General features: G+C 60.5%; 1 protein-coding gene across 1 annotated transcript; it reads right to left on the reverse strand.

Annotated features, from left to right (window-relative positions):
• Positions 1 to 26,902, reverse strand: RHOT2 (ras homolog family member T2). The gene is made up of 19 exons (XM_075899213.1): positions 26,792 to 26,902; positions 22,710 to 22,768; positions 21,283 to 21,364; positions 21,103 to 21,146; positions 19,526 to 19,579; positions 18,928 to 18,980; positions 18,267 to 18,375; positions 15,883 to 15,984; positions 14,285 to 14,383; positions 13,502 to 13,610; positions 13,191 to 13,311; positions 12,228 to 12,312; positions 10,399 to 10,544; positions 10,191 to 10,291; positions 9,102 to 9,232; positions 7,329 to 7,409; positions 7,045 to 7,167; positions 6,554 to 6,756; positions 1 to 3,567 (listed from the first exon to the last, which is right to left on the reverse strand). Exons 1-19 carry the CDS (start codon positions 26,826 to 26,828, stop codon positions 3,450 to 3,452), a joined length of 1,857 nt encoding a protein of 618 aa, XP_075755328.1. The 5' UTR covers positions 26,829 to 26,902; the 3' UTR covers positions 1 to 3,449.

Raw genomic sequence — 26,902 nt, forward strand, 5'->3', positions numbered from 1 at the left:
GAAGGTGCATAAAAATGTATTTTGTTTTACAGAATCCATCTGGTAAAATCATATGGCTTTATGGGATCCGGACTGTCACTGGAACACAGTGTCCAGGGCAAAAGGCTTTTCCGCCTCTGCCCTTCATGAGAGTGTTTCTCATCTAGGAGATAGGTCTTGGCTGTGACAAGAAGCCATCAGACTTAGACCTAGACAAGGACTGAGGAACAGACAGTGAAATGGGAAACTCGAGGTGGCCCAGCCCCCAACGCACAGCAAACATGGCTTCTGGGGGGCCCAAGCAGAAATCCAGCCGGCAGACTGTGCAATTCCACGGTCTGACGGGCCCAACATTACGCCCCCCGGCAACAAGAGGTGGGCAAGGGAACAAGAGGGACGCGCCCCACATAACTGTGCCCCCCATTTCAGCAGAAGGCAGCTCTGTCACGAGCGACTCCCAGGGAAAGCCACCTCACAGCTCAATCCCAGGCCACGGGCAGGCCGAGGGCACCTCACACGGCCGGTCACAAACTCGGCCTGCTGACGGTGCAGAGCGGGTGCCCCGAGGTCGAGCCGGCTCGGCATTGGTAGCTGAATTCTGAACTCCTACTGCCTGCGCCAGGCGGGAGCGGGACCGGTGGGCTCTTTGGCAAAGGCCGGGGCCTTGTGTCAACACTGAAGAAGGGGAACGTGGTTTGGTTCAAGCTGGAAATGCCCTGAAGCCCTTTGCTGTGCAAACACGGCGACTCGCTGGTCTGTGGCACAGCACCCTGCCCAGCTGTGCTTGTGAGGCTCCGGGGGTGGGTGGCTGAACATCTTCCACCCCCTTCTCTCCCCGGAGAGGAGATTCCCAGCCCACCGCCACGCCCCGGCCAAAAGTTCAAACGCCCTCCCATGGAGCCACGTGTAATACGACACCCCCCCTGAGAATCAGTGGAGGGGGGCCATGCTGAGCTCCTTCAGAAGGGCGCTGGGGCAGGCCCAGCCTGGCGAGGCGGAGATGTGTTCACCAGGGGGGTTAGGCTATGCACAACCCCCACCCCAGCAAGCTGGTGAAGGAGGAAGACGCTGGGCTTAGTCCAGAAAGCTCCCCACTCACACGCTCCGGCCAGCAGCCCGACACTACGGTAAACGATAGACGAAAAGCGTCCACCGGATCATGCCGCAAGCCAGCCCTGAGCTCGCGCGACAGGCGGATGGGCTGGGGCGTTTCCTCACTCAATACTTTCGCTGCCTCTCTCCAGCACCAGGCACAACGGAGCAGAGGCTTCCTGCGGACAGGCAGCGAGGAAAGCAGAGGCAGGCCTGGCTCGGCTGGTGGAGAAGAGTCCTGACCCCCAGGACAATCTTCACGGAGTCCTCTTGAGGCCTCGTGCTAGGCCAATGAAATGGGAGCTGGGGTCTGTACCAGGAGCAGCAAGGGGCTGGCTGCCTCCGTGCCTGCCAGTTAACCACTGTGGCTCAGAAAAAGCCAGGATGCCAGGGAATGCGGGCACCCAGCACAGCTTCCAGTTCAACCAGGAGACTCAACATTGAAGCGACGTGTCAGGGGTCACTGGAGCAATGTCCCCTCTCGTCTTTCCCATCCAAATGTGGAATGAATTTGTACGTGGGGCACCGGTGGAAACGCCACCGAGCTCTGAGCATGCGGCGAATCAGCCCGGGAATCCCTCCGGAGCGGCCACCCAAGCGCACTGCTTCCAGGGAACATGGCTCTGGTGAGCCGTGCACAGAGCCCAGCCGCGCAGCATGGACGCTGGCTGCATAATACCCCATCACTGAGCAGCCACGTCCTCGGCACAGATCCCATCAGGCACTGCGGCTGACACAGTGACATCGTGGTACCGGGGTGACACCGCCGGTTGGATACAGCCTGCATCCAACAGCGAATTCAGGCACATCAGTCCTGTGCTTAATCAGCCAGTGTACCATGTTGCAGAACACGGTGTATCATGTTGCCCAGGTTGCCACACCTCCCATGATGCACTGGTAATACTGGCAACCCAAGCAGGATGGGCGAGAAAACACCCTTGCAAAGGGAGGGAGGGGACAGGCTGGCAAAGGATCTGCCAGAAGCAATCCCCAGACTAGGTCAGGTGGGACTGGCTACAAACGACACAACGGAGCTGCTAGGAAGCGAGGCTGCTAGCAGGGGGAGAGTCCTTGGAAATCCCTTTCTAGTGACGGCCTCTGATTGATGCTGGAGCGATGTCACAACCCGGGATCTTTTACAGGGACCTCGGCGGCCTACACCTGAGCGGAAATTCTAAAAACCCATCGGCCAAAGCCAACCATTAAAAGTCACGTCATGACACTGAACGTGAGCGTCACAGAGAACAGGCGGGCGGGCGCCGAGCCAAACCCCTTTTGCCCCTGCAGGCTTTGTTGCCCCAAAGCACAACCTTGAGCAGCAAAGCCAGAAAGGGAAAGTAACGGAGCCAGAAAGGGAAAGTAACGGAGCCATTTCCACTGCCCAAAGCCAAATGAAGAGCAGGAATCCGTAAGCAGTGGATTAGGTTTTCCCTTTTACTGCTCTAAGGGAATTGCTGGTGACCACTGTACAGATTAGCTTCCTAGATTAACTTCCACCTGACGGCATCCCTGGAATATCTCGTAAGCGGCAATACTGCTGGAGGCGCAGCTTTGCTAAGCACCAGTGGCTTGGAGAGTCATAATGTCTCCAAGGGCAGGAGGCGTTCAGGACAACTGCCCGCAGCAAGCTTTGGCCAGCAGCCACCAGGACGGGCACATAACTAGCCGGAGAGAGACGACTACTAGCCAGCAAGGAGCATGATGGTTAAATCCCCCTCCATGTGGCACCTTTCACAAAACACTCTTTGGGTTGCCAAGGCTTCCTACCCCCCCGTATGTCCATTGCTCCCTGGCAGACCTTGTGCTACAGGGCCAGGGCCATGAGTCTTCTGTACAGCTCCACCCCCGAGGGGAGACGCACACGGCAGCGGTGACGTGCCCGCGAATCGCACGGAGACAGAAAGCGACCCCTTCCCGGGGAATACGAGGCCGGAGAGGCGTGGTCGGAAAGACAGGGTCAGCTGCCCCCTGAGCTGCTCTTAAAAAGAGTATTAAAGAAAGATCACAGGTGAGCCAGTCCCGGGAGACTGGATTCCAGGCTCTGGAGGTGCCCAGACGTGGCAAGGGGCCACAGCATTCCCACCGGCAGAGTGGACTGTGGGCAGCGTTGAGCAAGGGGGTGTTGAGGGAAGCCCCGAGTGACGGGCGCCTGGGAAGTGCAGAGAGCATGACGGTCTCGGCCGTGCTGGTTGGTGACAGGAGGTTCCTGTTGGTGGCTCTGTTTTGCTGGTGCTGTAATCAGGTTTGTGGAGGGAGGAATTTCCTCGGAGGGGCGGGGTCCAGGCGGCACCAGTGTGATCCTGCCTACCTGGATGCTCTGGAGAGGGAAGCTGGTGTCTGTGTCGAGTCAGGACTGGGCAGGTCAGTTCTCGTCGGCCTTATTTGCTCTTGGCCAAGGCTTTGTAAAGTGCAAACCCCAGCACAGCGGTGATGCTGGCTCCCAACGCTACCCTGAGCCAGAAGGAAGCGGCTCCCAGCTCCGTGTCGTTCAGGTGACTGCAAAGAAACAGACGAGAAGCCATTCGGTGAGTGGCACCGACCAGGGCTCGCCTCCCGCGCACACGAAAGCTCAGCCCTAGAGGACGAGAAGCCCTGGGCCAAGCAATGGACTCCCATGGCCAGCCCTCGGCTTACAGAACAGCACGTAGAGCGCGCCCGGCCTAGCTCCTTTCCCGGCCACAGGCGACGAGGAAGGGCCGGCATGTCCCCCGGAGGGAGCAGAGAGAGTCACGCCCCTTTAGAGCGAGAAAGGGGAAAGCAGAAGCCCAGCGGGATGGGAGTGGCCACCCCCCCCTTTGCTAAACTCAGCAAAATGCAAGAGCAAAAGGGGCCGTGCTCCGGCTGGCTCAGAAAGCGGCGGGCGAGACTCGGGTCGCAGTCCTGCAATCCGAAAAGCTGCCTGGACAGAAGAGAGACCAGGAGGCCTTGTAAGCAGGTCCAAACCGTCCCTCGGCCACTGATGACACACCAGCCTCTCGGTCGGGAGCGCACGTTGCCTGCTGCCGCGCACTGCACAGTGCAATGGAACGAAGCCGTTTTCTCGCCCTTCTCCGGTTCTTACAAACGGGCGGGAGCCAGGGTTTACTGAGGTGCTTTTTTCTCAGCGAGGGTATAAATAGCATCACATCTAAATCCCTGGTACGAACCAGGAGTTACACGTCGTCCTTTCTAGGCCAAGCAGCATTTACAGCTCTCAGCGCCGAGGAGATCAAAGCACAGCAAAGCCAGCAGGGCCGACGAGACGTGGCTGTTACTGGCAAGGCCGAGAGAGTAAGGGGTTCCAGGGCCCAACCCAAAAGCAGGTCCCAAGGCTACTGCGGAGGGCTGGCGAGAGCCCAAATAGCACGATAACCTTTAGCTCCTTTGCATTTTGTTTAGTTTGGAAAAAAGAAGATTAAGGGGGGACATGATAGCGGTTTTCAAATATCTAAAAGGGTGTCACAAGGAGGAAGGCGAAAATTTGTTCCTCTTGGTTTCTGAGGACAGGACAAGGAGTAATGGGCTTAAAGTGCAGCAGGGGAGGTTTAGATTGGACTTTAGGAAAAAATTCCTAACTGTCAGGGTGGTCAAATATTGGAATAAATTGCCAAGGGAGGTGGTGGAATCTCCCTCTCTGGAGATATTTAAGAACAGGTTAGATAGACATCTGTCAGGGATGGTGTAGACGGAGCTTGATCCTGCCTTGAGGGCGGGGGGCTGGACTCGATGACCTCTCGAGGTCCCTTCCAGTCCTATTATTCTATGATTCTATGATTTCATCGCAGCACTGACATAGTTAACCCGTAACTTAGGGTTACCGTATGTGCGAGTTTGCCGGGACGTGACCTCCGTTTGGTCCAAAGGGTGGCATGGGATGGTACTGCCACCCTTATTTCTCCCTGACTGCTGGCAGCCAGTGATTGGCGGCTGCTGTTCCTGCCCTCCCCCTCCCTGCGTCCTCATTTGGGAACCTGAAATATGGTAACTCTAGGCGCAGAAATTGGCTCACACTTTTTTCCTGGAGTTCATCACAGCCTGAAATATTTTCCAAGGGCCCTACTCCAGCGGCTCAAGGCCGCTGGTCGCCCACGGGGCGGAGCGGTGGAGCCTACACCCGGGGAAGGCACTGCGGTCCAGCTGGCAGGATGTCACGCAGGAGGGGGCGAAGCCTCCCCATGCAAGTCAGCTTCCTTGGCAAGCCTGCGTGATCCAATTCTATACAATCCCGGCACATCCCCGAGGAGGAGAGAAGAATCCATTATTCATACGCTGCTGAATCAAAGAGCAGCCAATCCCAGGGCCTCCATTACGCACGTTATTTATTTATACTGAATTTCCTAGATGTATTAGGACTATTTAAATTTTAATACGGTGTCGAAAAAAGCATCTGCGAAAAGAAAAAAAATGTTTCCTGAAGGGAGACTAATGAAAAAAATCTCTTATCGGCTTATGGCTCTTCTAGCATTAATCTAATTTACTGCCAATATGAGCTTACTGCCTGAACCTAATGAGGCTGGTCAGTTTCATTTTCCTCTTCCCCTCTAGTAAAACAATGAGCTTACTGCAGGCCATGGTCGACCCCGGAACTTTTCTAATCACTTTCTCTTGCCAAACCTAAATATTGAGCCTAAATCTGCTTGATTGGGCCACCCACGTCCACTCCAGAAATGGCCTGAGGGGGCTACCTTTTACCAATCTGAGCAGTTTAGGGGGAAAACGCCCGGCCAAGGCCAGACCTGCAAGGTCAGCACCTGGGACTGGAAATTCCTACTGGGCTCTTTCCAACTCAAGCCATAACGATAGGGACCCTGCGGTGGGAATGTAGCTGGCCATGCTGATGGTGCACGGGCTGGGACAGAATCCAGCTCTCTCCCTCCCAGCTGAGTTGGCAGTGCAGGGCTACGCACCCCAGGCCCACACGTGGCAGGCTGCTGGGAGAGGAGGCGCTGTTTTTACAGACTCACTCTACAGAGGCTAATCAGGCTGGTTCTGTGGCTAAGGCAGGAAATCTGGGATCTTTTCCAGGCTCTGCCACTGACTTCCTGTGAGTGCTCTCAGGCATGGCACGCTGGGGTCCCTACTTGCCAGGCAACGCCCCCATATTTCCCCCCCCCCACATGTGGAATAAATTTTGTTACATGCACCAGGGCATATGCAGATGTGCACCACATGCTGCTGGCTGTGGGCGCTCTGCTCATCAGCTGAGTGGCACTGGAATCTCTCCTGGCAGCTGCCCACGCGCTCGGCTTACAGGAATCCTGCTGCCAAGCATGCTAGGAAGCCACATTCATGAAGGTGCCAGGCGCTCAAATGCAAGCCACAGAAACGCCTTTAACATTAAAATAATCAGACGCATTTCAAGAGCTTTTTGGCTTCAAGGGGATCCCATTCGTCACCATCTAAGTGCTGAGAACGTGGGCAGGCTGCGTGAACATGCTGCCCGCCCACGGTCAGGCTGGACGCCCCGGAAGAGCGCCCCCTTTGGTTCAGAAAGGGTACTCACGGGAAAGCGGCTGCCGTGGCCAGTTTGGTGTAGATGGTGGCGCTGGGCAGGCCGGGGCTGTTGCAGGTGAAGTAGAACGGGGGTGGCAGGCGGTGCTTGTAGCAGAACTCGGCAGGCGAGAGGCCGTGCTGCTGAGTCATTTCGGGCAGGTCTGACTTGGAGGCGACGAAGACGCAGGGGATTTGTCCGTCCATGTAGCGTTGCTGTGTAGGAGACACAAAGGTCACGACAGGGAGACACGGGGAAGAGGTCACCCCTCCCCCGCGGCGCTCAAGGGAAAGGGAGTTGAATCGGAAGCGGGGGCGTAGCCGGCTCCGAGGAAGGGAAGATCTCCTGCAGGAGAGCAGGCGAGCTCGCTGGGAGGGGACGCCCGGTAGCACTTTGCTCGCAGGATGCTGGCATGACAATATGGGAGAGCGGAAGCAGGGACCCTCTGCCTCTCCCGGCAGGGTGTGGATTTCCATCCGGGGGCCTGAGGACGTGACGCTCACCTTATAAATACAGGCGCAGTAGTTGAAAGACTCGGGATCATTCACGTTGTACATTAAGCAGGCGACATCGCACACCACGTCTGACGCCTTCATGAACTCCGTGTCCACGTCAATCTCGTACAGCTGGAGCGGAGGAGACAGAGGGAAAGGGGCACGAGCTGCCGATAGCCCGAAGCCCACGCAGCGCCCGGCGGCAACGCGCAGGCCAGGCCAACGCAGGGCTGCCACAGGCGCAGCAAGGCAGGCCAGCTGGGATCTAGTTGCTACAGCTGCACGGGACTTACTATTAGATACTTCTCCTGGCCACTGACTTGGACGGTGTTGATTGCGTAGAAGGACAGCTCTCCTGGGGCCTGCTGGTGGGCCTGCAAGGAAGGGAACAGCAGCAGCACAGCTGTAAGAGGGTGTCTGCCATGGACGGGTGTCTCTGCACCTCTCCCAAGAGTCCCCACGTGTGACAGTGACCTGGGACCGGAGGCAAAACAACGACGGGGAGCCGACCCAGCTGGCCTGTGCTTCCGGCACCCGCCCAAGCCAGGCCAGACAGCTGCCCTCCGAGCCGGAGAGGCTCCAGACATACTGAGTAAGCAGCTCTGAAGACTAGGCGCTTCCTCGTCCACTCGTCCCAGGGAACGGACCATTCCCCCCGAGATCCCTGCAGATCCGCTTTACGCCTGCGGGTCTCCGCGCCCACAGCTCACGTGTGCGGATACAGATGCAGATACAAATTGTGTTTCTGCGCAGGGCTCTCCCGCCGGCACAGGGCAGAGAGCGGCCTGCGGGGAGCAGGGCAGTTGCTCTGGCTCAGGAAATGAAGGAAAGCGCAGGCTGGCTACCGGGGAAACCCCGCCAGAGAGATCTCTGCCAAGAACGGGCGGCAGCTTCGCTGTTTGGGCCGTTCAAACGAGTCGGGATGGAGCCCGAGGGAAGAGCCCTCCACTGGCCAGAGAGATACAGATGACTTAGGAGGTGTCCCCCCCGCCCCCCTTAGGAGGTGTCCCCCCCGCTTCCAGCTCCATGTCCTGCGGCCCCCAACCACTTTATGTCCAAGATCACTTTCTGAACTTCAGGGCAAGCCAGGATCTTTCCAGCCCCTTCACCAAGACCCCCCCGCCTACTCACTCCATCCCCCGCTCCGTCTCTTGCTCCCCCCCCCAACTTTTACAGGACTGGGGCAGCAGGTTGGGAGGGGGCTTGGGGTGTGGGAGGGAGTATGGCTTGGGGAGGGGGGAAGGGTTTTGAGGTGCAGGAGGGCGGTATGGAGGCTGGCTCTGGGGGGGGGCATGAGGGCTGGGGCTTGGGATACAGGAAGGGGTATGAGGGGCAGGAGGGGTGTGCGGTCAGGGCTGGGGCACGTGTGTGGGGTACAGAAAGGGGTTTAGGGTATACGAGAGGGGGCCAAGGTTGGGGCAGGGGTTTGGAGTGCTGGCTCTGGGAGGAGGGGGAGGGCTGGGGCGGGGCGGGGGGCAGGGTGCTGGCTCTGGGAGGGGCTCAGGGCTGGAGGAGGGTTATAGGATGCTGGCTCTGGGAAGAGCGTTCAGGCTCGGGGGCGGGGGGGGAGAGAGATCAGGCTGGGCAGGGGATTTGGGTGCTGGCTCCAGTGAGGGCTCAGAGCTAGGCTGCTGGCTCCAGGAGGGGGCTGTGGGCCGGCCTGAAGCTCCCCGCAAGGTGGCACTTATGGGGGCAGCTCCTGGTCAGCAGCACAGTGAGACGGGGGCAGGCTCCCTGCCTGTCCTGGCCCGACATGGCTCCCGGAAGTGGTCCCAGGGCAGGGGCAAATGGCCCTGTGCACTGCCCGTCTGCTGGCACTGCCCTCATCGGCTCCCATTGGCCACACAACTCCCCATCCCCAGCCAATGGGAGCTGCGGGGACGGTGCTTGCAAGCAGCTGCCCCCGACCCCCCACATCCCCAGCTCTCAGGCATGCGGCCGAGGCAAGGAGGGAGTCAGCACACGCCCGGGAACACGTTACACACACAGCAACACAGGACGAGGGTGCAGCACCACCTGTTCAGGCTGCCAGGCGAGGGCCGGGAGGGGAGAGCTTGCATACTCACAGCCAGGTTCCTCCCGAGGAAGGCCTGCAGGAACGCAGACTTGCCCGTGCCCCTGGGGCCAATCACCTTACAGAGGAAAACGTTCCTCTGGGTCTGACCCTTCTCCAGGTCGATTCTCTTCTCCCGGGTCACTGGAGCAGGGGAAGCAGAGAGCAGAGAGCCTGTCTGAGGCTGAAGCAGTGTGAAACTGACATTACCTCCCCGCCGCGTGAAACTGACATTACCTCCCCCCCCCGCGTGAAACTGACATTACCTCCCCCCCGCGTGAAACTGACATTACCTCCCCCCCCGCGTGAAACTGACATTACCTCCCCCCCCACGTGAAACTGACATTACCTCCCCCCCGCGTGAAACTGACATTACCTCCCCCCCCCGCGTGAAACTGACATTACCTCCCCCCCCGCGTGAAACTGACATTACCTCCCCCCCCACGTGAAACTGACATTACCTCCCCGCCGCGTGAAACTGACATTACCTCCCCCCACGTGAAACTGACATTACCTCCTCCTCCCCGCGTGAAACTGACATTACCTCCCCCCACGTGAAACTGACATTACCTCCCCCCCCGCGTGAAACTGAGGTGAAATGGCGTTTAATCAGCTAATCGACTAGTCGGTGGACTTTCCATCGACTTGTGGATTAGTCGATAATGGGGAGGGGAAACTGCAGAGCTGCAGTGGGGTTAGCCCCTAGCCTCGGGAGCTAACCCCACTTGCAGCTCTGCCTTTTAAATGTATTAAAAGCCACCAGGCTCTTAATACATTTAAAAGGCTGAAGCGCAGCAGGGGAACCAGGCGCGAGCCAGGAACCAGCTGATGCCCAGCTCATGCCCAGTCCCCACTATGCCTCTGCCTCCCCGCGGAGATGGTGCGGGGGGACCGATGGACCAGCTTTTCAGCTGGCTCCGCCCAGCACCGGCTCCCCTTGTTGCCTCTCTCTGATACAGGCAGCAAGGGTGGGGGAAGTAAGCAGCATCCGCTTATCGGATTGTCAACTAGTCACTTCCATCCCTACCCCGCGTTACCTCCAGGCACACCTGGGCCCCAGGAAACCAGTGGCCGCGATGGCGACCCTGGAGGGACGACGTACCTGTGATGGCCTGCGTCTGAGAGTTGTGCTCCGAGAAGATGGGGTAGCCCAAGTAACCCAGGTACTCCAAGCAGTGATGGACATCCAGATAGGACACCAGCCTGGGGGATCCAAGCAGAGAGACCGTTGCCAGTTCCAGGGCACCCTGACTGAGCCCGGGCTGTGCTCAGTGGACTGGAGCAAGGGGGTGGAGAGGGATTGCGCTTACGTCCATTGGCAGAGGAATCCATGCAGTGAAAGCAGGCCTTTATCAGTGGTGCATACCGTGTTGTAGAGTTCCGGTCCCCAGGGCACGTAGGGGAAGACACTGAAGAAGCTCTGGAGTTCTACAGGGCAGAGGGCTCCATCGCCATCCTGGGAACACAACGGGAGGATTGGGGCTTGAAGCGGGCGCCCCATGGAGACCCGGAGCACAGTTATATCCACACACACTGGCTAACTTGGGCTGCGGGCTGCACTTCTCTGGGCAGAGCCCCAGATGCTCAGTGGGTCTGCCACTGCCTGCCCTGGAGGTGCACCTCCTGCCTGCTACGGCATTTTCCTCTGGATAAGCTTGTGTTGAAAAAAACTATTTTGAATCCTCATAACTGCAGATGTGAGCCACATGCAAACAACCAGAACTGCCTGTCTGAGGCTGAAGCAGTGTGAAACTGACATTACCTCCCCCCCCCGCGTGAAACTGACATTACCCCCCCGTGTGAAACTGACATTACCTCCTCCCCCCCGCGAAACTGACATTACCCCCCCACGAAACTGACATTACCTCCCCCCCGCGTGAAACTGACATTACCCCCCCACGAAACTGACATTACCTTCCCCCTGCGAAACTGACATTACCTCCTCCTCCCCGCGTGAAACTGACATTACCTCCTCCCCCCGTGAAACTGACATTACCTCCCCCCCGCGTGAAACTGACATTACCTCCCCCCCGCGTGAAACTGACATTACCTCCCCCCCCGCGTGAAACTGACATTACCTCCCCCTCCCCTCCCCGCATGAGGCTGACATTTTCCCAAGTGAGCTAATCCTGAAACCTGGGAACTTCACTGTCCACTGCTGAGGGTTTTAGCACAAACACCCAGCCCGTGTGCTGACCCTGCAACTCCACCCGCCCTTCCACGCTTTCTCCAGGGCCGGCTGTGCTGGCCGCCCGTCACTCGGCCGCTTTGCCGATGCAGTAACCCGCTGGGAATAGAAAACACGGCAGCGGCGTAACGGGATTTAATAATCAAAGAAGGGGGTGACTGGAGGGACTGGGCTGTTGGCCTTCAGATGGAGCCCGAGAAAACCCTCCGTAAAGATGCAAGGGAAGCTGCCCCGTAGTTATCGGCTGCCCACAGAAGTGCTGCAGACCTGGGGCTTGGCTACTGATGCAGAGCATGTCACCGCGGAACAGCGGCACCGCAGAGCCGGCTCCGCCCAGGGGAGTGAGCTGCACAGAGCTGGCTGGCTCCTCTCTTGCTCTGCCAAGAGGCAGAAAAGAGCAAAGCCTGCGCTCCTCCTCCTCCCCCAATGGGCCGCATGCGCTCTCCTGACTGCTGTCCAGTGGCCGGGCATTTAGAATCGCTTCCCTGCCGGGACCAGCTGCCGAAGTGACCATCTCCGACTCCTCCCGGCCTCCCCTTTGATACTAAGAGCTCCGCTGTTCGAGGATGGGCGCCAGCTCAGCTTATGTCATGCAGAGAGCCAGGCGCCACCACAGCCCAGCCCCAGGGAGCTTATTAAGTGCCCGTTTTGAATGGCCGCCCACCGAGCATCCAGTCAAGCTCTGAGCCATCAGCCTGGGACCTGCGGGCGCCCGACAGGCTGCTCGGCGCCAGCGGGAGTTGCCGGAGAGTCCAGCGGTCACGGGCACGCGAAGATGTTCTCTCTGGGCAAAAGAGGACGGCCCTCCCCGAAGGACAAAGCAAGGACAACAGGATAAGCAGATGGGCCGGCGCGCAGAGCAGCTGCAGAGCGGCACCTGGGCAGCTAATCAAGTTGGCGAGGGAGCTTGCAGGGGGGACTGGACGCCTGACAGCGACCTGCCCCGCTCACCTTGTCGTGCTTCTCAAACATCCGCTGCAGAAACTGGTATCCAAAGTGGTTGAGCTCCGTGGAGCTGCCCTGGGGCACGCGGAGCCTGGAGGGAAGGGAGAGAAGAAGTCAGCGCAGCCTGGCAGCAAGGCCACCAGGGACGCTGCCTGGGCCGGGCTGGGGCCACCCGGCAGGACAACCCAGGCTGGGGAGAACCAGCGTGACCCCCGTGGGCTGGCAGGCTGAAGCTGTACACAGACACTCAGGGTGTGGCTCGCATGCTGGAGGCGGTCTGGGAGCAGCCCAGAGCCCTTTTTGACTCCACGGAGCCCTGCCCCCGTGGCTGTCAGCAGGGGCAGATGACTGTTTTGCGGGGCCCCAGGCAGCATAACTCCGCGGGGCCCCCCCTTTGCCTCGGCGCATGCGCGGGGCTTTTTTAAGCACGGAGCATGGGGTGGTCGCCCCGTTCGCCCTGCCCTATATCCGCCCCTGGCTGTCGGATTCTCTAGCTCACTAGCGTCAGTCTGGGGGCATGACGGGGATCAGAGACGAGGAAGCTGCAGAATCCCAGCCGGATACTGAGCCGGCAGCTGCCTGCTCCCAGTAGCTTTTCCCAGAGAAGCCTCTGGCCCAGACGCTCCCTTCTGTGGGCACCAGCAGAATCACCAGCGTCCCTGGGGTTAGTCGTCTGTCGGCCCCACAGCCTGAGACCCAGACAGGCCAGGGAGGGGAGAGGAGCGTGGTCGGAGAACTGGCCTGGGAGCTGTTGGCAGGTTGGAACTTAGCTCCTCTCTGCCCGGCCAACGGGGCGAGAGTGATGCAGCCCCACTGGCAGCCCGGGAGAACCTCGCTGCTCGGAGCCCCCGCCCAGCTGGAGAAGGCCTGTGAGGAGGGACGCGATCCCGTCCCGCCGCGAGACGGGATATGGTGGCCGCAAAGGGAGGCTCCAGAGGGGATCCCCCTTCCGACGAGCCCTGTACTCACGCCGGGTAGAGATAGTCGTCCGTCAGCTCCAGCTCGTCGGAGTAGCCGAAGCGGCGCAGGATGGTCCAGGTGGTCTCGTGCCGCCCCCTCTGGATGAAGAGGGTGTTGAGGAAGAGGAAGCCTGCGAGCAGAAGGAGCGGGGCTCAGCGCCCAGCGGGGGCCATGGCGACATGGACCGGCCAGCACCGCTCAGGGCAGAACAAGGAAGGCCTCTCTCCTCTAGCCCAGCGGGGCGCCCGCCTGCCAGGCGCCAGGGGAGGGGGAAGGAGCCGGGAGACAATGCCACCGACACAAGAGCTCCCGCTCGTTACCGTTTAACGTCAGGCCGTTGTCCTGCACCCCGTCCGTGGTGTTCTTCCACACCACCATCTTCACGTCCTCCAGGGCCTGGGGCGCCAGGGGATTCCCGAAACAGGACTTCTACCCCCGAGAGACAAGGGAAGGTCAGGAGCGTCCCCGGCTAGCGGGCGGCCTCCCTGTCTCTTTCCCGCTCCCCAGAAGGGAGGGACGGAATTAGACCCACCTCAGACCGTCCCCATGACCCCTTCGTTCCTCCATTCCTCAACTCCCGCTGGACGCCGGATTCCCCGCAGCGGCCAAACTCTTGCTATCGCAGCACCTAAGCACAGCCTGCCACAACCATCCCCTGAATCACTGGGAACCTTCTGGAACCTAAACTCCACTCGTCTCGTGGCCTGCCAGCCCTGCCTTGTTCCTGCCTCAGGAGTCCCCCGTTCCTCAGCTGGCCAATGCAGCAGGACTCCCCATTCCTCTAGGGGCACCCTGCTTCACACACCGCCGAGCAAACCCGTCCGGAGGGCCCGGCTCAGAGCATGTGGGCCTGGAACACCCCTCTAGACAGACGGACGGACCGACACACAGAGCTCCGGGAGCCAGAACGCTCGCTGCGGGCAGGCCCGTCTGACACCAAGGAGAAGGACTCCAAGCAGGCGCCCAGGGGCCGTCTCTTCCCCCTGGAGCTAGGCAAGAGGCAGGAGGGGAGGGAACGCCCTGGGGGGACGAGCACAGTGGCCGGGGGTGTCACAGCCGGAGAGCGGAGCCCTCGGGGAACGCAGGCGCTAAGCGACCCGTACCTGGAAGTAGTTGAGCTCCTCGTCGCTCAGGATCTGGTTGTTGTCCTGGTCGGAGATGTTGAAAATCCGGGTAAGCGCTCGTGCACACGCTGGCCTCAGCTGTGGTACCGGGACATCGGGCAAAGCACATGAAGAGGCTGCCGCAGCTCAGGGCTACCCCCCCACAAACCCACCCCCAGAGGCATCCCTGTGCTGGCTCAGGGCAGCGGCCCACCGAGGCCAGTACCCAGGCTCCAACAAGGGCCTGACCAGCTGTGGCTGAGGAAGGGGTAAGTAGTGGACAACAGTCAGCCCACATGGGAACTGCACATAAGAACGACCAAACTGGGTCAGACCAAAGGTCCATCCAGCCCAGTGTCCTGTCGGCCGATAGTGGCCAGTACCAGGTGCCCCAGAGGGAGGGGACACAACAGGTAATCCTCATGTGATTCCTCCCCTGTCACCCATTTCCAGACAAACAGAGGCTGGGGACACCATTCCTACCCATCCTGGCTAATAGCCCATTGATGGACCTAACCTCCATGAATCTATCTCGCTCTTTTTTGAACCCTGTTAAAGTCCTGGTCTTCACAACATCCTCTGGCAAGGAGTTCCACAGGTTGACTATGCAGAGTGAAGAAAAACTTCCTTTTGTTTGTTTTAAACCTGCTGCCTATTCATTTCATTTGGTGGCCCCTAGTTCTTATATTGTGGGAATACGTAAATAACTTTTCCTTGCTCACTTTTTCCACGATTTTACAGACCTCTCTCATATCCCCTCTTAGTCTCCTCTTTTCTAAGCTGAAAAGTCCAAGTCTTTTTAACCTCTCTTCACATGCGACCTGTTCCAAACCCCTAAGCATTTTCCCAATGCCAATTTATCTTTTTGGAGAGGAGGCAACCACATCAGTAGGCAGTATTCAAGTTGTGGACATGCCAGGGTTTTCTAGAGAGGCAATAAGATGTTCTCCAGCTTATTCTCTACCCCTTTTTTAACCTATTGCTCAGAGGCTGAAGTATGAGAGCTGCCTCCCTTCTGTGCGACCCAGGAACAGAACTGTGGATGGTCTTGCTAGCCATATAAAAGCCCAGTTCTTTTCAGAGTCCTCCTATGCCTGTGGCCCTCAGTGGCATCTAGTGGCAGAGAGTTTCCCTGGCTAGCCATACGCTGCCCACAAATCTATTTCCTCTCCTAAACGTGAAGGTGATTCGCCGCCTTGTCCTGGCACCCCTGGAACCAGGGAGGCAGAAGTGGCAGGGTTCCCACTGGATAACTCGGTCACATGCTTCCCTCTCTCTTCCCCGGGGAAGCCTCTGAATCGCGCTGTCCCCAGCCAGCGAGATCTCGAGTGCGTCAGTGCAGCACGGCACGGCGGGCGCCTGGGGAGAGACGGGTGCGCTCCAGCCGTGTGCCGCACCTGGGGAGGACGCTGCGCGCACCCAGCGAGTTCAGCCCCAGGGCAGGAATGCTCTGCCGGGGGTGGGCCGGGGGCTGCTGGGACAGGGAGAATCAGGCAGCTGTTGAGGACACGAGGATTCACCACAATGCCAGCGGCCTGGGGCTGTAGAGGGGGACCCGGAAGGTTCCGGGGAAGCGCTGGGCAGAAGACCAAGGTTACCTGCTTCTCTTCGGGGTTGTACAAGGGGGCGGTGGGGTGCAGCACGGCTTTCTGGGCATAGTAGAACAATTCGGAGATGTTCTTTAGGTTCTTGGCTGAACACTAGTGCAAGGACAGAGAGAGGGGCCGTGAGTGGGCAAGGCCCGGGGCCAGCGGCAGACGGACTGAGCGGACAAGAGAGGTGTGAGGTCTCAGAGCCCAGCCCGGAGCCCAGGGGTGGGGAATCTCCGGCCTGCATTCGGCCCGCCAAACAATTTCATCTGGCCCCCGGGAGGGGGGTGTCCTGCGGCTGTGAAACACCTCAGGGGGATCCCCGGGGGGTACTTTAAAAACTTCCCCTTGCAGCGCGGCCGGATCCTTCCGGTTCCTCTCCTGCACGTGGGAGAGGCGCGCGCAGGAGATCTGGCGGGAGGGAGAAGCTCCCTGCGGTGGAGCCCGGCGGCATTTTGGGAGGCGGCGGCAGCTCCCCAGCCTCCGGCAGCTACAGAGGCTGCCAGCAAAACTCTTGCGGCAAGGAGGCCTCCGGTACCCAAGGAGAGGAGAGGAGGGGAGGGGAATGTGTTCCCAGAGTGAGAGGGGAGGGAAGGGAAGCCCCCGAGTCCCCGCCCTGAATGGGGCACCTTTCAGGAGGAAGGGGAGGCTACAGCGGGCCAGCTTCTCCCCCCCCCACTTCCCTGAACAGGCTGCAGCAGGGAACAGCGTCCGTCCGGCAGACTGGAGCCATACGCTGCCAGCAATCCCGCCTTAACAGCTAAGGAGGCATGCAGGACCGCAGGGAGGGGGAATCCCTTCAGGAGTGGGAGGGCAGGGACCCCACCCCCCGCAAAAAGCAAATTCAACCGTCACAGTAAGATTCTAAATAAAAGTAATAATGAAAAAGAACGTGTGTGTGTGTGCGTGCGCGTGTGTATGTGCGTGTGTGTGTGTGCGTGTGTGTGTGCGCGTGTGTGTGCGCGTGTGTGTATATGTGTGCGTGTGTGTGCGTGTGTGTATATGTGTGCGTGTGTGTGTGTGTGTGCGTGTGTGTGCGTGTGTGTATATGTGTGCGTGTGTGTGTGTGTGTGTGTGTGTGTGTATATGTGTGTGTGTGTGTATGTGTGTGTGTGTGTGTGCGTGTGTGTGCGTGTGTGTATATGTGTGCGTGTGTGTGCGTGTGTGTGTATATGTGTGTGTGCGTGTGTGTATATGTGTGCGTGTGTGTGCGTGTGTGTGTATATGTGTGCGTGTGTGTATATGTGTGTGTGTGCATGTGTGTGTGTGCGTGCATATGTGTGTGTGTGTGTGCGTGTGTGTATGTGTGTGCATATGTGTGTGTATGTGTGCGTGTGTGTATGTGTGTGTGCATATGTGTGTGTATGTGTGCGTGTGTGTGTATGTGTGCGTGTGTGTGCGTGTGTGCGTGTGTGTGCGTGTGTGTATGTGTGTGCATATGTGTGTGTATGTGTGCGTGTGTGTATGTGTGTGTGCATATGTGTGTGTATGTGTGCGTGTGTGTGTATGTGTGCGTGTGTGTGCGTGTGTGCGTGTGTGTGCGTGTGTGTATGTGGTGTGGGGGGTTTTTTTGCTTCTCAGTTTTGTGGGCCCCCATCTGATATCCCTGCGGGTTAGCCGCCCCTGACCCACATAAGGGATCTTGCACAAAAGGTTTTTTTCTGACAAATGGCCCTGTCTACAGGGGACTTTCTATCTGCAAACCTCTTCTGCAAAAAGGATCAGCAGAAGATATGCAAATGAGAGCGTGATTTACATATCTTCAGCGGGGGTGGGGGAACAGCCATGTAAACATAGCCTTAGAGCAGTGGTCCCCAACGCGGTGCCCGCAGGCGCCATGGCGCCCGCCGGGGCATTTATGTGCGCCTGCCGAAAGATCTGGGCTGGTGCCGGCCCTGGGCTCAGGGTGCGTAGGCGGCCCCTATCCCCAGCGCGCGGCACATGCGTGGCCCCACCCCCGGATGCCCGGCACGTGAGCGGCCCCGCCCCCGGATGCCCGGCACGTGAGCGGCCCCGCCCCCGGATGCCCGGCACGTGAGCGGCCCCGCCCCCGGAAGCCCGGCACGTGAGTGGCCCCGCCCCCGGATGCCCGGCACGTGAGCGGCCCCGCCCCCGGAAGCCCGGCACGTGAGCGGCCCCGCCCCCGGAAGCCTGGCACGTGAGCGGCCCCGCCCCTGGGCGCCCTGCAGCCACAAAAGGTTGGGGACCCCTGCCTTAGAGCCAGCCAGGACCGGGCGGGGCTCTGGCAGGGCCTGTGTTGGGAAGGCAGGTCTGAGTCAGGGTGCAGAATGTCCCTGGGACCGGGGATGAGGGCTCCTGTTCGTGACTACCACTGGACGGGCCAGGGCTGCTCACTGGGCAACGGCCAGCGGACGCCCCCAGGGTTCTCCCACCTCCACGCAGGTCTCGATCTCTGAAAACTGGTTCATGATGGGCAGGATGGTCTCCATGGAGCTCCCAGACTGCAGGTCCGACTTGTTCCCCACGAGGATGATGGGGATTCTAGGAGGGAGAGGAGAGGAAGTGGCATGGGGGGCAGGGGGGATGCCAGACACTGTCTCCCCATCACAGCGTTCTCATCTGGGTCCCATATCGCCCTTGGGGGGAGGGGTACAGGACCGCCAGCGCCCCGCCTGCTCGCCCATCGCCAGGAACCAGGCAGGATGAACCCGAACAGGCCAGGCGGGCTGGTCCTACTAATGGCGTCCCCAGACAACCGCGCGTGTGCGACGACCGTCTGCTGCCCTGCCCCGACTCAGCGGCTCACTCGCTCCCGACAGGCGGCCTCGGGCGGCCTCTCACCGGCAGATCCTCCCGCCTGGGCGGCAGCGAGAGCCCGGGAGGAGGAAAAGCCGCCTGAGTCTCCCCAGCGCTGTCAGCTGTGGGGCCCTCGAGCAGGAGAGCTGCCCCTCAGCCTGGTACCGCTCTTTGCAGCCAGCCCCAAGCGATTTCCCCCGTCGGACCCCCTGTCCCTGGCGAAGAGCCAGCAATCCGCAGGCTGTCGGGGAGAACTGGCCACCGCCCCTGCCTGACCAGACTCCCTTGGCACGGTACCTGGCGCCCTTCTCAACTCCCCCGTTCACCAAGGGAATCCACTTGGTGCGAATCTGAAAGGCAAAGCAGAGGCGCCCCGTGAGAACAGGCCGGCCGCAGGCGGCAGTGGGGTGGGGCGTGGCCTGGGCATTCATTGGAAGCCAGCAGGGGGCTGCAGCAACACTACGATCTAATCCTGGCAGCCCATCGGCTCCTCTGTGCCCCCCAGAGAGCAGAGGGCATGTGCAGAGGGAGCGGCCGGAACGGGTCCCTCGGCCGCGATGGAGTCCCAGGGTGGCTGAAGAAATCGCCAGCACTCCAGGCCTGGGCTCCCTCGGGAACTGGCTGCTGAGGCGGTGCTGAGTGGCGGCTCTAGGGGCGGGACGTTCCCTTTGCACGGAGCCGGGGCGGCAGGCTGTAGAGACCACCCCCAGCCCGTGGCTTCAGCCAGAAGCAGCAGTAACCACATGACCCCGGGAAGCCCCAGGGTGGGCTGAGAAGCCCATGGAACCGGGCAGCCTCTGGGGGCCTGGGCGGTGGCTGATCCATGGGAGGGGGGGGAGAGAAACGAGCGAGGCCAGACGGGAGCTGGTGGGACGGAGGCAGGAGCCCCAATTACCTTCTCGATCGTGGCCTCCACGGTGACATCGTACACGACGCAGACCACGTTGGCCTGCAGAGGGAACAGCAGGGGGAGCCGTGGGTCACAGTGCAGGCTGCCCAGGGATCAGGCATCTCCGAGGGCCCTGTAACCGCCGGCCAGCACGTGCCATGCTCCTCTCCCCGCATGGAGGCAGGCCCTGGCCCGGGGGTGGCACCGCTCCAGCACCAGGCAGCCGGGCGCCCCACAAGCAGCCACACCGCTGGCCCTGGACTTTGCCCTGGCACCCGCTCGCCCCGCCCTGCCTCTGCCACGCCTACAGGAGACAGGCTGCCCTGCAAGCCCTCGACAAGCCGGACGATCTGCCCTGAACAGAGGCGATCGGTAATTCCAGCTGCCGGACTCCCCCCGCGGCGCCAGGCCGGTTCCCGATTGCTCCTCACGGCCCACCCCCGAGAGGCTGGCAGCTTCCCCCACTGTCGTGGGACTCAACTCCCCGGGAAAAGCCCCTTCCAGGAGGGGGGAGAGGAGCCACGCTCGGCAGCAGCCCGACCCCCTCAGCCAGCCCAGAGACGCTGGGAGCCCCGGCGAGACCCGGGCAGGGCCTTGCTTGCTGCCTGCATGGGCTGGCTCCGAACTGGGCACAGGAGTCACCCCAGTACCAAGCCCCCTCTTCCTAACACAAAGAGATCCCTCCCCTCCATTCCCTGCCTCCCCCGAGCAGCATTCCCTCCTGGGGGGGCGGGGTCCTCCCAAGCGTCCTTACTCCCTGGGAGCAGGGCAGCCCGGCTCGGGCTCCACTAAGCCCGGCAGCTCCCAGTGCCCAGGGTGCTGGATGGGAGGATCACAGAGATAACCAGTCTCTTCCCAATCTCCCCTCCCCCCCACCATGTGCTCCCCTTCCCTCCCCCGCCACGGCGCCGCGCTTAGCAATGCCACCTGCATGTGACACTTTGACGGGCTCCCCGCCCCCAGTCCGCCCCCCACCCCGGCTTCCGACGGCCCCGAGCGCTTGGAGACGCGCCGCCGGGTGGATCGCTGCTGCCTGCGGGAGGGAGCTCACCGCTAATCCCAGAAAGACGCCAGGGTTAGGCAGGGTTTAATGGATCCACGCTAAGCCTCTTGTCTGCACGCGCGCTCCGGGGGAGCGTGGGGGAAGCTGGTTCCGCAGCTGCGCCAGCCTAGGTCCTTCCCCGGGGGCTGGCCGGGGCGGAGAAGGCAGGAGGCTTAGCTCAAAGGACGGCAGGTGACGGCCAGTTTTATTAGCAGTCTCAACCGGACTTCTCCCACCTGCCCTCCCACAGCCTGGCTCACGCCAGGCCTGCCAAGAGCTGCTAACAGCTGGGGCCTGGCGGCTCTTCGGGGCTCAGCACAGATTGCTCACCAGAAGGCTGCTCTGGGATCAAAGCCCGAGTCCTCCCGCCCGGCCTCTCTGGAGCAGGCCGGGACGATCGCTTCAGAACGCCCTGGAACAAGGTCGCGGAGGCCCCCTGTTCGCAGGCTGGCAGCCCTGCTCCCGGGAGAGCCCCGCGCACCGCGGCCACGTGGTCGGGCAGGCCGGCGAGGCCCAAACCCAGCTGCCCGCCCCCCCTCACCTTGGCGATCTCCTCCTGCAGCTCGTCCTCCGTTTGCTCCGACTCTGAAAGGGAAACGGCCGAGTCACCCGGCTGCCTCACCTGCCTCTGAGAGCCCCTGGGGGGGCAGCATGGCCCGGCTAGGACGGGAGGGGGAGGAAGGGCTGACGAAGGAGCAGGCCGGCGGCGGGGGAGCCCTACCTGAGTAGTCCACGATGTGGGTGGGGACTTGCTCAGGGGTGACGTCAGCTGGGATGGTGATCTCCTCCGCCCGGGGGGGCACCTACAAGAGACAGGGTCAGCGCGAGGGGGTGGGGAGGCAGGCTGATCTGCGCCACATGCAGCACTGGAGTCACACAGGACTCAGTCACCCGCAAGGCACGTAGGGGCAGGGGCTGCACGAGCGTTCGAGGCCCAGCACCATCCCCTCTGGGGCCGCAGCCCATGCCTGGGGCAGGGGGGGAAGAGACAGGGTCCGCCTTGCTCAGCTCCCGCCGGGGCAGCACAGAGAGGTGGGGGAGCTAGCCAGGAGGGCATGGACACAGAGAGTGGGCCTTGCTTCCCAGCCCGCCTGACCTCTTACTCGGGGCTGCTCCAGGGTGCACATCCGAGCCTGAGTGGATGCGGATGCGGCGCAGGGGTCGCTGCCGGCCTGCACTGAGCACCCCACTGGCTCTGGCAACCTCCCTGTGCCCCGGGCACCCCAGAACAGGGAAGTCCATGAGAAGATGGGATGCAGAAAGACAAAGCTCCCCCGGCCTGGCCTGCAGATAAGCCCCTAAACCCTCCACAAACGCTGACCTGAAGCACGGACCTTCCAGCAGCCTGGGAGGGGCATTAAGCCGATTAGCTGGGCTTTGCTGGGGAAACGGGGCAGGCATTTAGCGCTAGCCTGCTGCACCCTGCTAGTGTCACCAAGGGCCAGCCAGGGGCTCTGGGTCTGCACCATCTGCTCCCCGGCAGGGAGGGACGCTGGCCCAGGGCGCTGGGGAAAGTCACGGCCATTGGGCTAATTCGGTCTTCCCTTTCTAAAGCAGCCCAGGCCCGGAGCCGGGAGGATCTCGACAGCGCATGAAGGCAGGACGGCTACTCTGCATTTCACTCAGATGGCTACAGCTCAGGGCTCACGGCCTGAGAACACAGTGTAACCAGAGACAGCCGTGAACTGCCGGGCTAGAGCGGGCACATTCCAGCTAGGAGGTGGAGGCTGGGCCAGGGACACTGCTTTGTGCGACCTGGGAAGCAGCGAGGCACGGAACAGAGCAGACAGCTGTTCAGGCAGGCTGCTCCGTCCAAAGGCCCCAAAGCAGCAGGCTATTGAGAAAGGGTCGGTCATCCTGGACCACAAGGGCAGGCAGCTCTCCATAGCAGGCAGGAGCACAAAGGAGCCTGGTAAGAAAACAAAGTAGAGACGCCTGCCTCTGAGACTCAGTCACGCCCTCAACAAGGCAGGAAAGATTTTGCTGCTCCGGGCTCATTCTGCCCTTGATAGGAGAGATGCCCTGTTAAAGCTGGTCCCACATCTAGAGGTTCTGCTGGCCTCTGCCGAGACAGACAGACATTCGCCCTCCTGGGAAGACCAAGACACATCCAAAGCACCCAGGAAAGGCAAACTGCTTCCCGCTCACCTCTTCAGGGAACTCCTCGCCCACCAGAGCCATAATCAGCGACGTCTTCCCCACCCGGGCTGTGGGAGAAACAAAGGCGAGAGGGTCAGACGGGACTTAGCAGGCCTGGCATTTGGGAAGGGAGGTGGCAGAGCCGTCAGATGCTAGGGGCTGAAATCTGTCCAGGTAGCAAAGCAGAGGGGAAGGGGGGATTGGAGCAGAGGGGTGAAGGCAAATTCATTCCCCGGCCAGAGGCTAAAGGGTGACATTTCCGACAGCCACCGAAAGTCACAGGCTATAGATTCCCTTTAACATTTGCACCAGCCCTTAACCGGTCTGTGCAGCGGAGAGGGGACTCAAAGCCACATCACCAACCTGCCCAGAAAATAGAGTCATAGCACACGAGAACTGGAAGGGACCTCGAGAGATCAAGTCCAGTCCCCCGCCCTCACAGCAGGACCGAGCACCATCTAGATCGTCCCTGATAAATGTCCCTAGCCTGCTGTTAAATATCTCCAGCGATGGAGATTCCACAACCTCCCCAGGCAACTTATTCCAGGTGTCACCACCCTGGAATACCACAGGTTCCTATCAGTAAACGGTTCTCGGCTAACCGCCCTGTCACATGCTCCTAACTTCCTTTTGCTCTTGGGGGTGCAGTTTTCCCTGCTCAGGCTCAGCTTACGGGGGACTCTGGAAAGCTGGAGGAAAATCCCACCGGCTATTCTGCGAGTTCTGAGAGCACGACAAAGGCAGCTCCTGAACAAGTGGGAATTGATATGGATCGAAAGCACTAGACAGAGAGAGCTTTATGCAGGTGGGCGATGAGAAACGGAGTCACCAAGGCACAGAGCTCCGGGGCCTCGCCTGACGTTCCATGGCAAGTGGGGGTGGTCAGGCTAGCCCATGCTACCACCACTAGAACACGCTCACCTCTTGACCAGGCGGCGCTTTTTAAAAACAAGCTCAGAATACTTAATAAAAACGTAACCAGCGCGCTGCACCTTGAAAGCTGGCAGGCCGCCGCTCCCAGCGAAGAGCGAAGTGTGAAAACAAGGCACGGCATGATTAATATTTGAAAACGCCGCACGGAGCTGGAACAGCAGGAAACATCTTTAAATTGTAACTGCACACGTCCCAGCTGAGCCGCCAGGGCACAAACCCCGCGGGGGGCTGGCAATCCTAGAGCAGTCCAGTTCTGCTGGTCTAACGTCCCACATGGACACACGTTTTCTGCAGAAGAGAATGTCTTTTTCCAGATTCACGTACACCGCTTTCAGTGATGCAAGGTAAACTGGAAAAGGCACTCTTCCCTTGGAATAAGAGCATCCTCTTGGCAGAACAACAGCCGACTAGCAGTACAATTGTTCCGGGAATGCCCCCGCCCCATAGGATCAGAAATATTAGAGCTGGAAGGGACCCCGAGAGGTCCTCAAGTCCAGTCTTCTGCCCTCACGGCCCCTGCCCATGTAGACAAGCATCTCTGACACATCTCTTGTCTCAAGCTTCCGCCTGGCCTTCCCCTCCAGCCAGTCCCTCTAAGCTCTTTCGCTCCCCAACCCCCATGGTTGTATTTTTCAAATGGGGGATTTTTCAGCGTTTTAAATCTCCTACACGGTGTAATTCTGCATCCCTGAACACGCTGACACCTTGAGGGTTATGGGAAAAGAACGGGCAAGACTGAATCCTTCTGCCATTCCTTGCCTTAACTACCCAGCCTGGCACTGGCTCTGGCAGAGGAAGCGCTAGAAGCAAGTCACATTCTTGGTAATGCTGTGCCCCTCCCCGCCCCTCACCCATGCCTCTGTGAAGAGCAGGCGTCCGAGTGGCACACGGAGTGCACGCTGCAGAGATGCTGAGACTCTTCTCCCACGCCCTTGCCCCCTTTCCAAAAGGGGAAACGCACTGACAAAACCGACCGGGCTCCATTGCAACAGGAAAGGTCAAGTTCTCAGAGTCACGTCCGTCCTCCACACTCCATCTGTTCGAGAGCTTTCTTCCCCACTCCAGTAATGAAACAATGAAAAGGGAGCAGGGCTCTAAGTGCCACCGTCCCACCTGAGAAATCAAACAGCTCATGGACCACAAATTCCCCTCCTCTCCTCCCTCCCCCGCCGCCACCTCCTTGCAGGCAGTCTAATGACCCCATCCAAAGCTCCTCTCTACAGCAAGGCGCAGAGAAAGGGGCCTCCCAGCCCTCAAGGTCTTCAGCCCAGGCGGGGAAGCTTGTTCCAGAGCTCAGGCCTTCCCAGAGCGCACTCTGCCACCAGCCTCTCTTCGTGAAAAGTGCAAGGGCATCCCAGCCCAGCAGCTCTGCTGATCACAACTGTGCTACCCTTAGGAAGGGACATTATTCAGTAACCTGAGCATTAAAACAGGAACCACGGGAGAGGTCCCTAGCCTGGGAAGTCTGTGTCACACCACTGACTTCACTGAAATGAGCCCAGGTTACACTAATTCCGGATCTCCTCCCCCAACTTTTCCTGTTACCAAATTTGTACACTATCCGTATTTTCCCACTGAATCAGCACAGCAGCCGCCTGCTCTGTAGGGCCAGGCAACCGGACATCCCGGACACCCTGGCCATCGGGGATGGAGTATGGAGTTCTGACGTCGCTACGTTTTATAATTGGGACTAATTTTACAGATAATTCTGCTCCTGGTAGCCAGTCTCATGCCCTAGCTCACAAGGGAGGGAGGTTAATTCCCATCAGCTGATTCCTGTCAGATATAGGCCAGGCAGGCAGAATGGTCTAGTGGTTACAACACAGGCCTGTGGACAGACAGACAGATTCCACTCAGCTCTGGGGCTAAGGGGCTGCATGACCTTGGGTGAGCCCCTTCCCCACCACTGCCTCAGATTCCCTCCTCCCAACCTGAAGGGAAGTGTTCATAGCACAGTGTTGTAGAGAGGCAGAGGCACTCAACAGAAACAGCTCTGAGCCAGTCACCCAGCTCCCCCCATCCAAGGAAAGAGGGAGGGTCTCTCTCCTCCTCCCCTGCCCACCAGGAAAACCCCACCAGCCAGGGCAGGAAGCAGGAGAGAAAGGAGATTGCCCTCCTGTCTCCTCCCGGTCTGACCTCCAGGGGCTTGCTCTCTCTGCAGGGGGAGGTGGGGGAAAGGGGAGTACCCCTCCGTTACCCAGCATGACTTAGGGGCTGATCTCTGCATGTGGGGAGGCTGCCCCCATTACCCAGCATGCCCCAGGGGCTGATCTCTGCATGGGGGGGCTGCCCCCGTTACCCAGCATGCCCCGGGGGCTGATTTCTGCATGGGGGGGCTGCCCCTGTTACCCAGCATGCCCCGGGGGGGCTGATCTCTGCATGGGGGGGCTGCCCCCGTTACCCAGCATGCCCCGGGGGGGCTGATCTCTGCATGGGGGGGGCTGCCCCTGTTACCCAGCATGCCCCGGGGGGAGCTGATCTCTGCATGGGGGGGCTGCCCCTGTTACCCAGCATGCCCCAGGGGGGCTGATCTCTGCATGGGGGGGGGCTGCCCCTGTTACCCAGCATGCCCCGGGGGGAGCTGATCTCTGCATGGGGGGGCTGCCCCTGTTACCCAGCATGCCCCAGGGGGGCTGATCTCTGCATGGGGGGGGGCTGCCCCTGTTACCCAGCATGCCCCGGGGGGGCTGATCTCTGCATGGGGGGGGCTGCCCCTGTTACCCAGCATGCCCCGGGGGCTGATTTCTGCATGGGGGGGGGCTGCCCCTGTTACCCAGCATGCCCCGGGGGGGCTGATCTCTGCATGGGGGGGGGGCTGCCCCTGTTACCCAGCATGCCCCGGGGGGGCTGATCTCTGCATGGGGGGGGGCTGCCCCTGTTACCCAGCATGCCCCGGGGGGAGCTGATCTCTGCATGGGGGGGCTGCCCCTGTTACCCAGCATGCCCCAGGGGGGCTGATCTCTGCATGGGGGGGGGCTGCCCCTGTTACCCAGCATGCCCCGGGGGGGCTGATCTCTGCATGGGGGGGGCTGCCCCTGTTACCCAGCATGCCCCGGGGGCTGATTTCTGCATGGGGGGGGCTGCCCCCGTTACCCCGCCTGACCCTGCAGGGGCCCGAGGCCCCGCCCCTTCCTCCAGCGCCCGGGCCCGGCTCTTACCCTCCCCCACCAGCAGGATGCGCACGTCCCGCTTCATCGCCGCCGCCTCTCCCGCGCGGGGTGCCAGGCCGCGGCGCTGCCCCTCCCCCACTTCCGGCCTGCCCGCCCCGC

This window comes from Pelodiscus sinensis, chromosome 16 (assembly GCF_049634645.1).
Source record: "Pelodiscus sinensis isolate JC-2024 chromosome 16, ASM4963464v1, whole genome shotgun sequence".
Lineage (NCBI taxonomy): Eukaryota > Metazoa > Chordata > Testudines > Trionychidae > Pelodiscus > Pelodiscus sinensis.

Coding starts and splice junctions, on each gene's coding strand:
- RHOT2 (XM_075899213.1), bottom strand. CDS start 26,828: ATGAAGCGGGACGTGCGCATCCTGCTGGTGGGGGAGG. Junction 7,168..7,328: donor GCCAGGAGAAGTATCTAATA/GTAAGTCCCGTG, acceptor CCTCCGCTCCAG/CTGTACGAGATTGACGTGGA. Junction 3,568..6,553: donor GCCACGGCAGCCGCTTTCCC/GTGAGTACCCTT, acceptor GTTTCTTTGCAG/TCACCTGAACGACACGGAGC.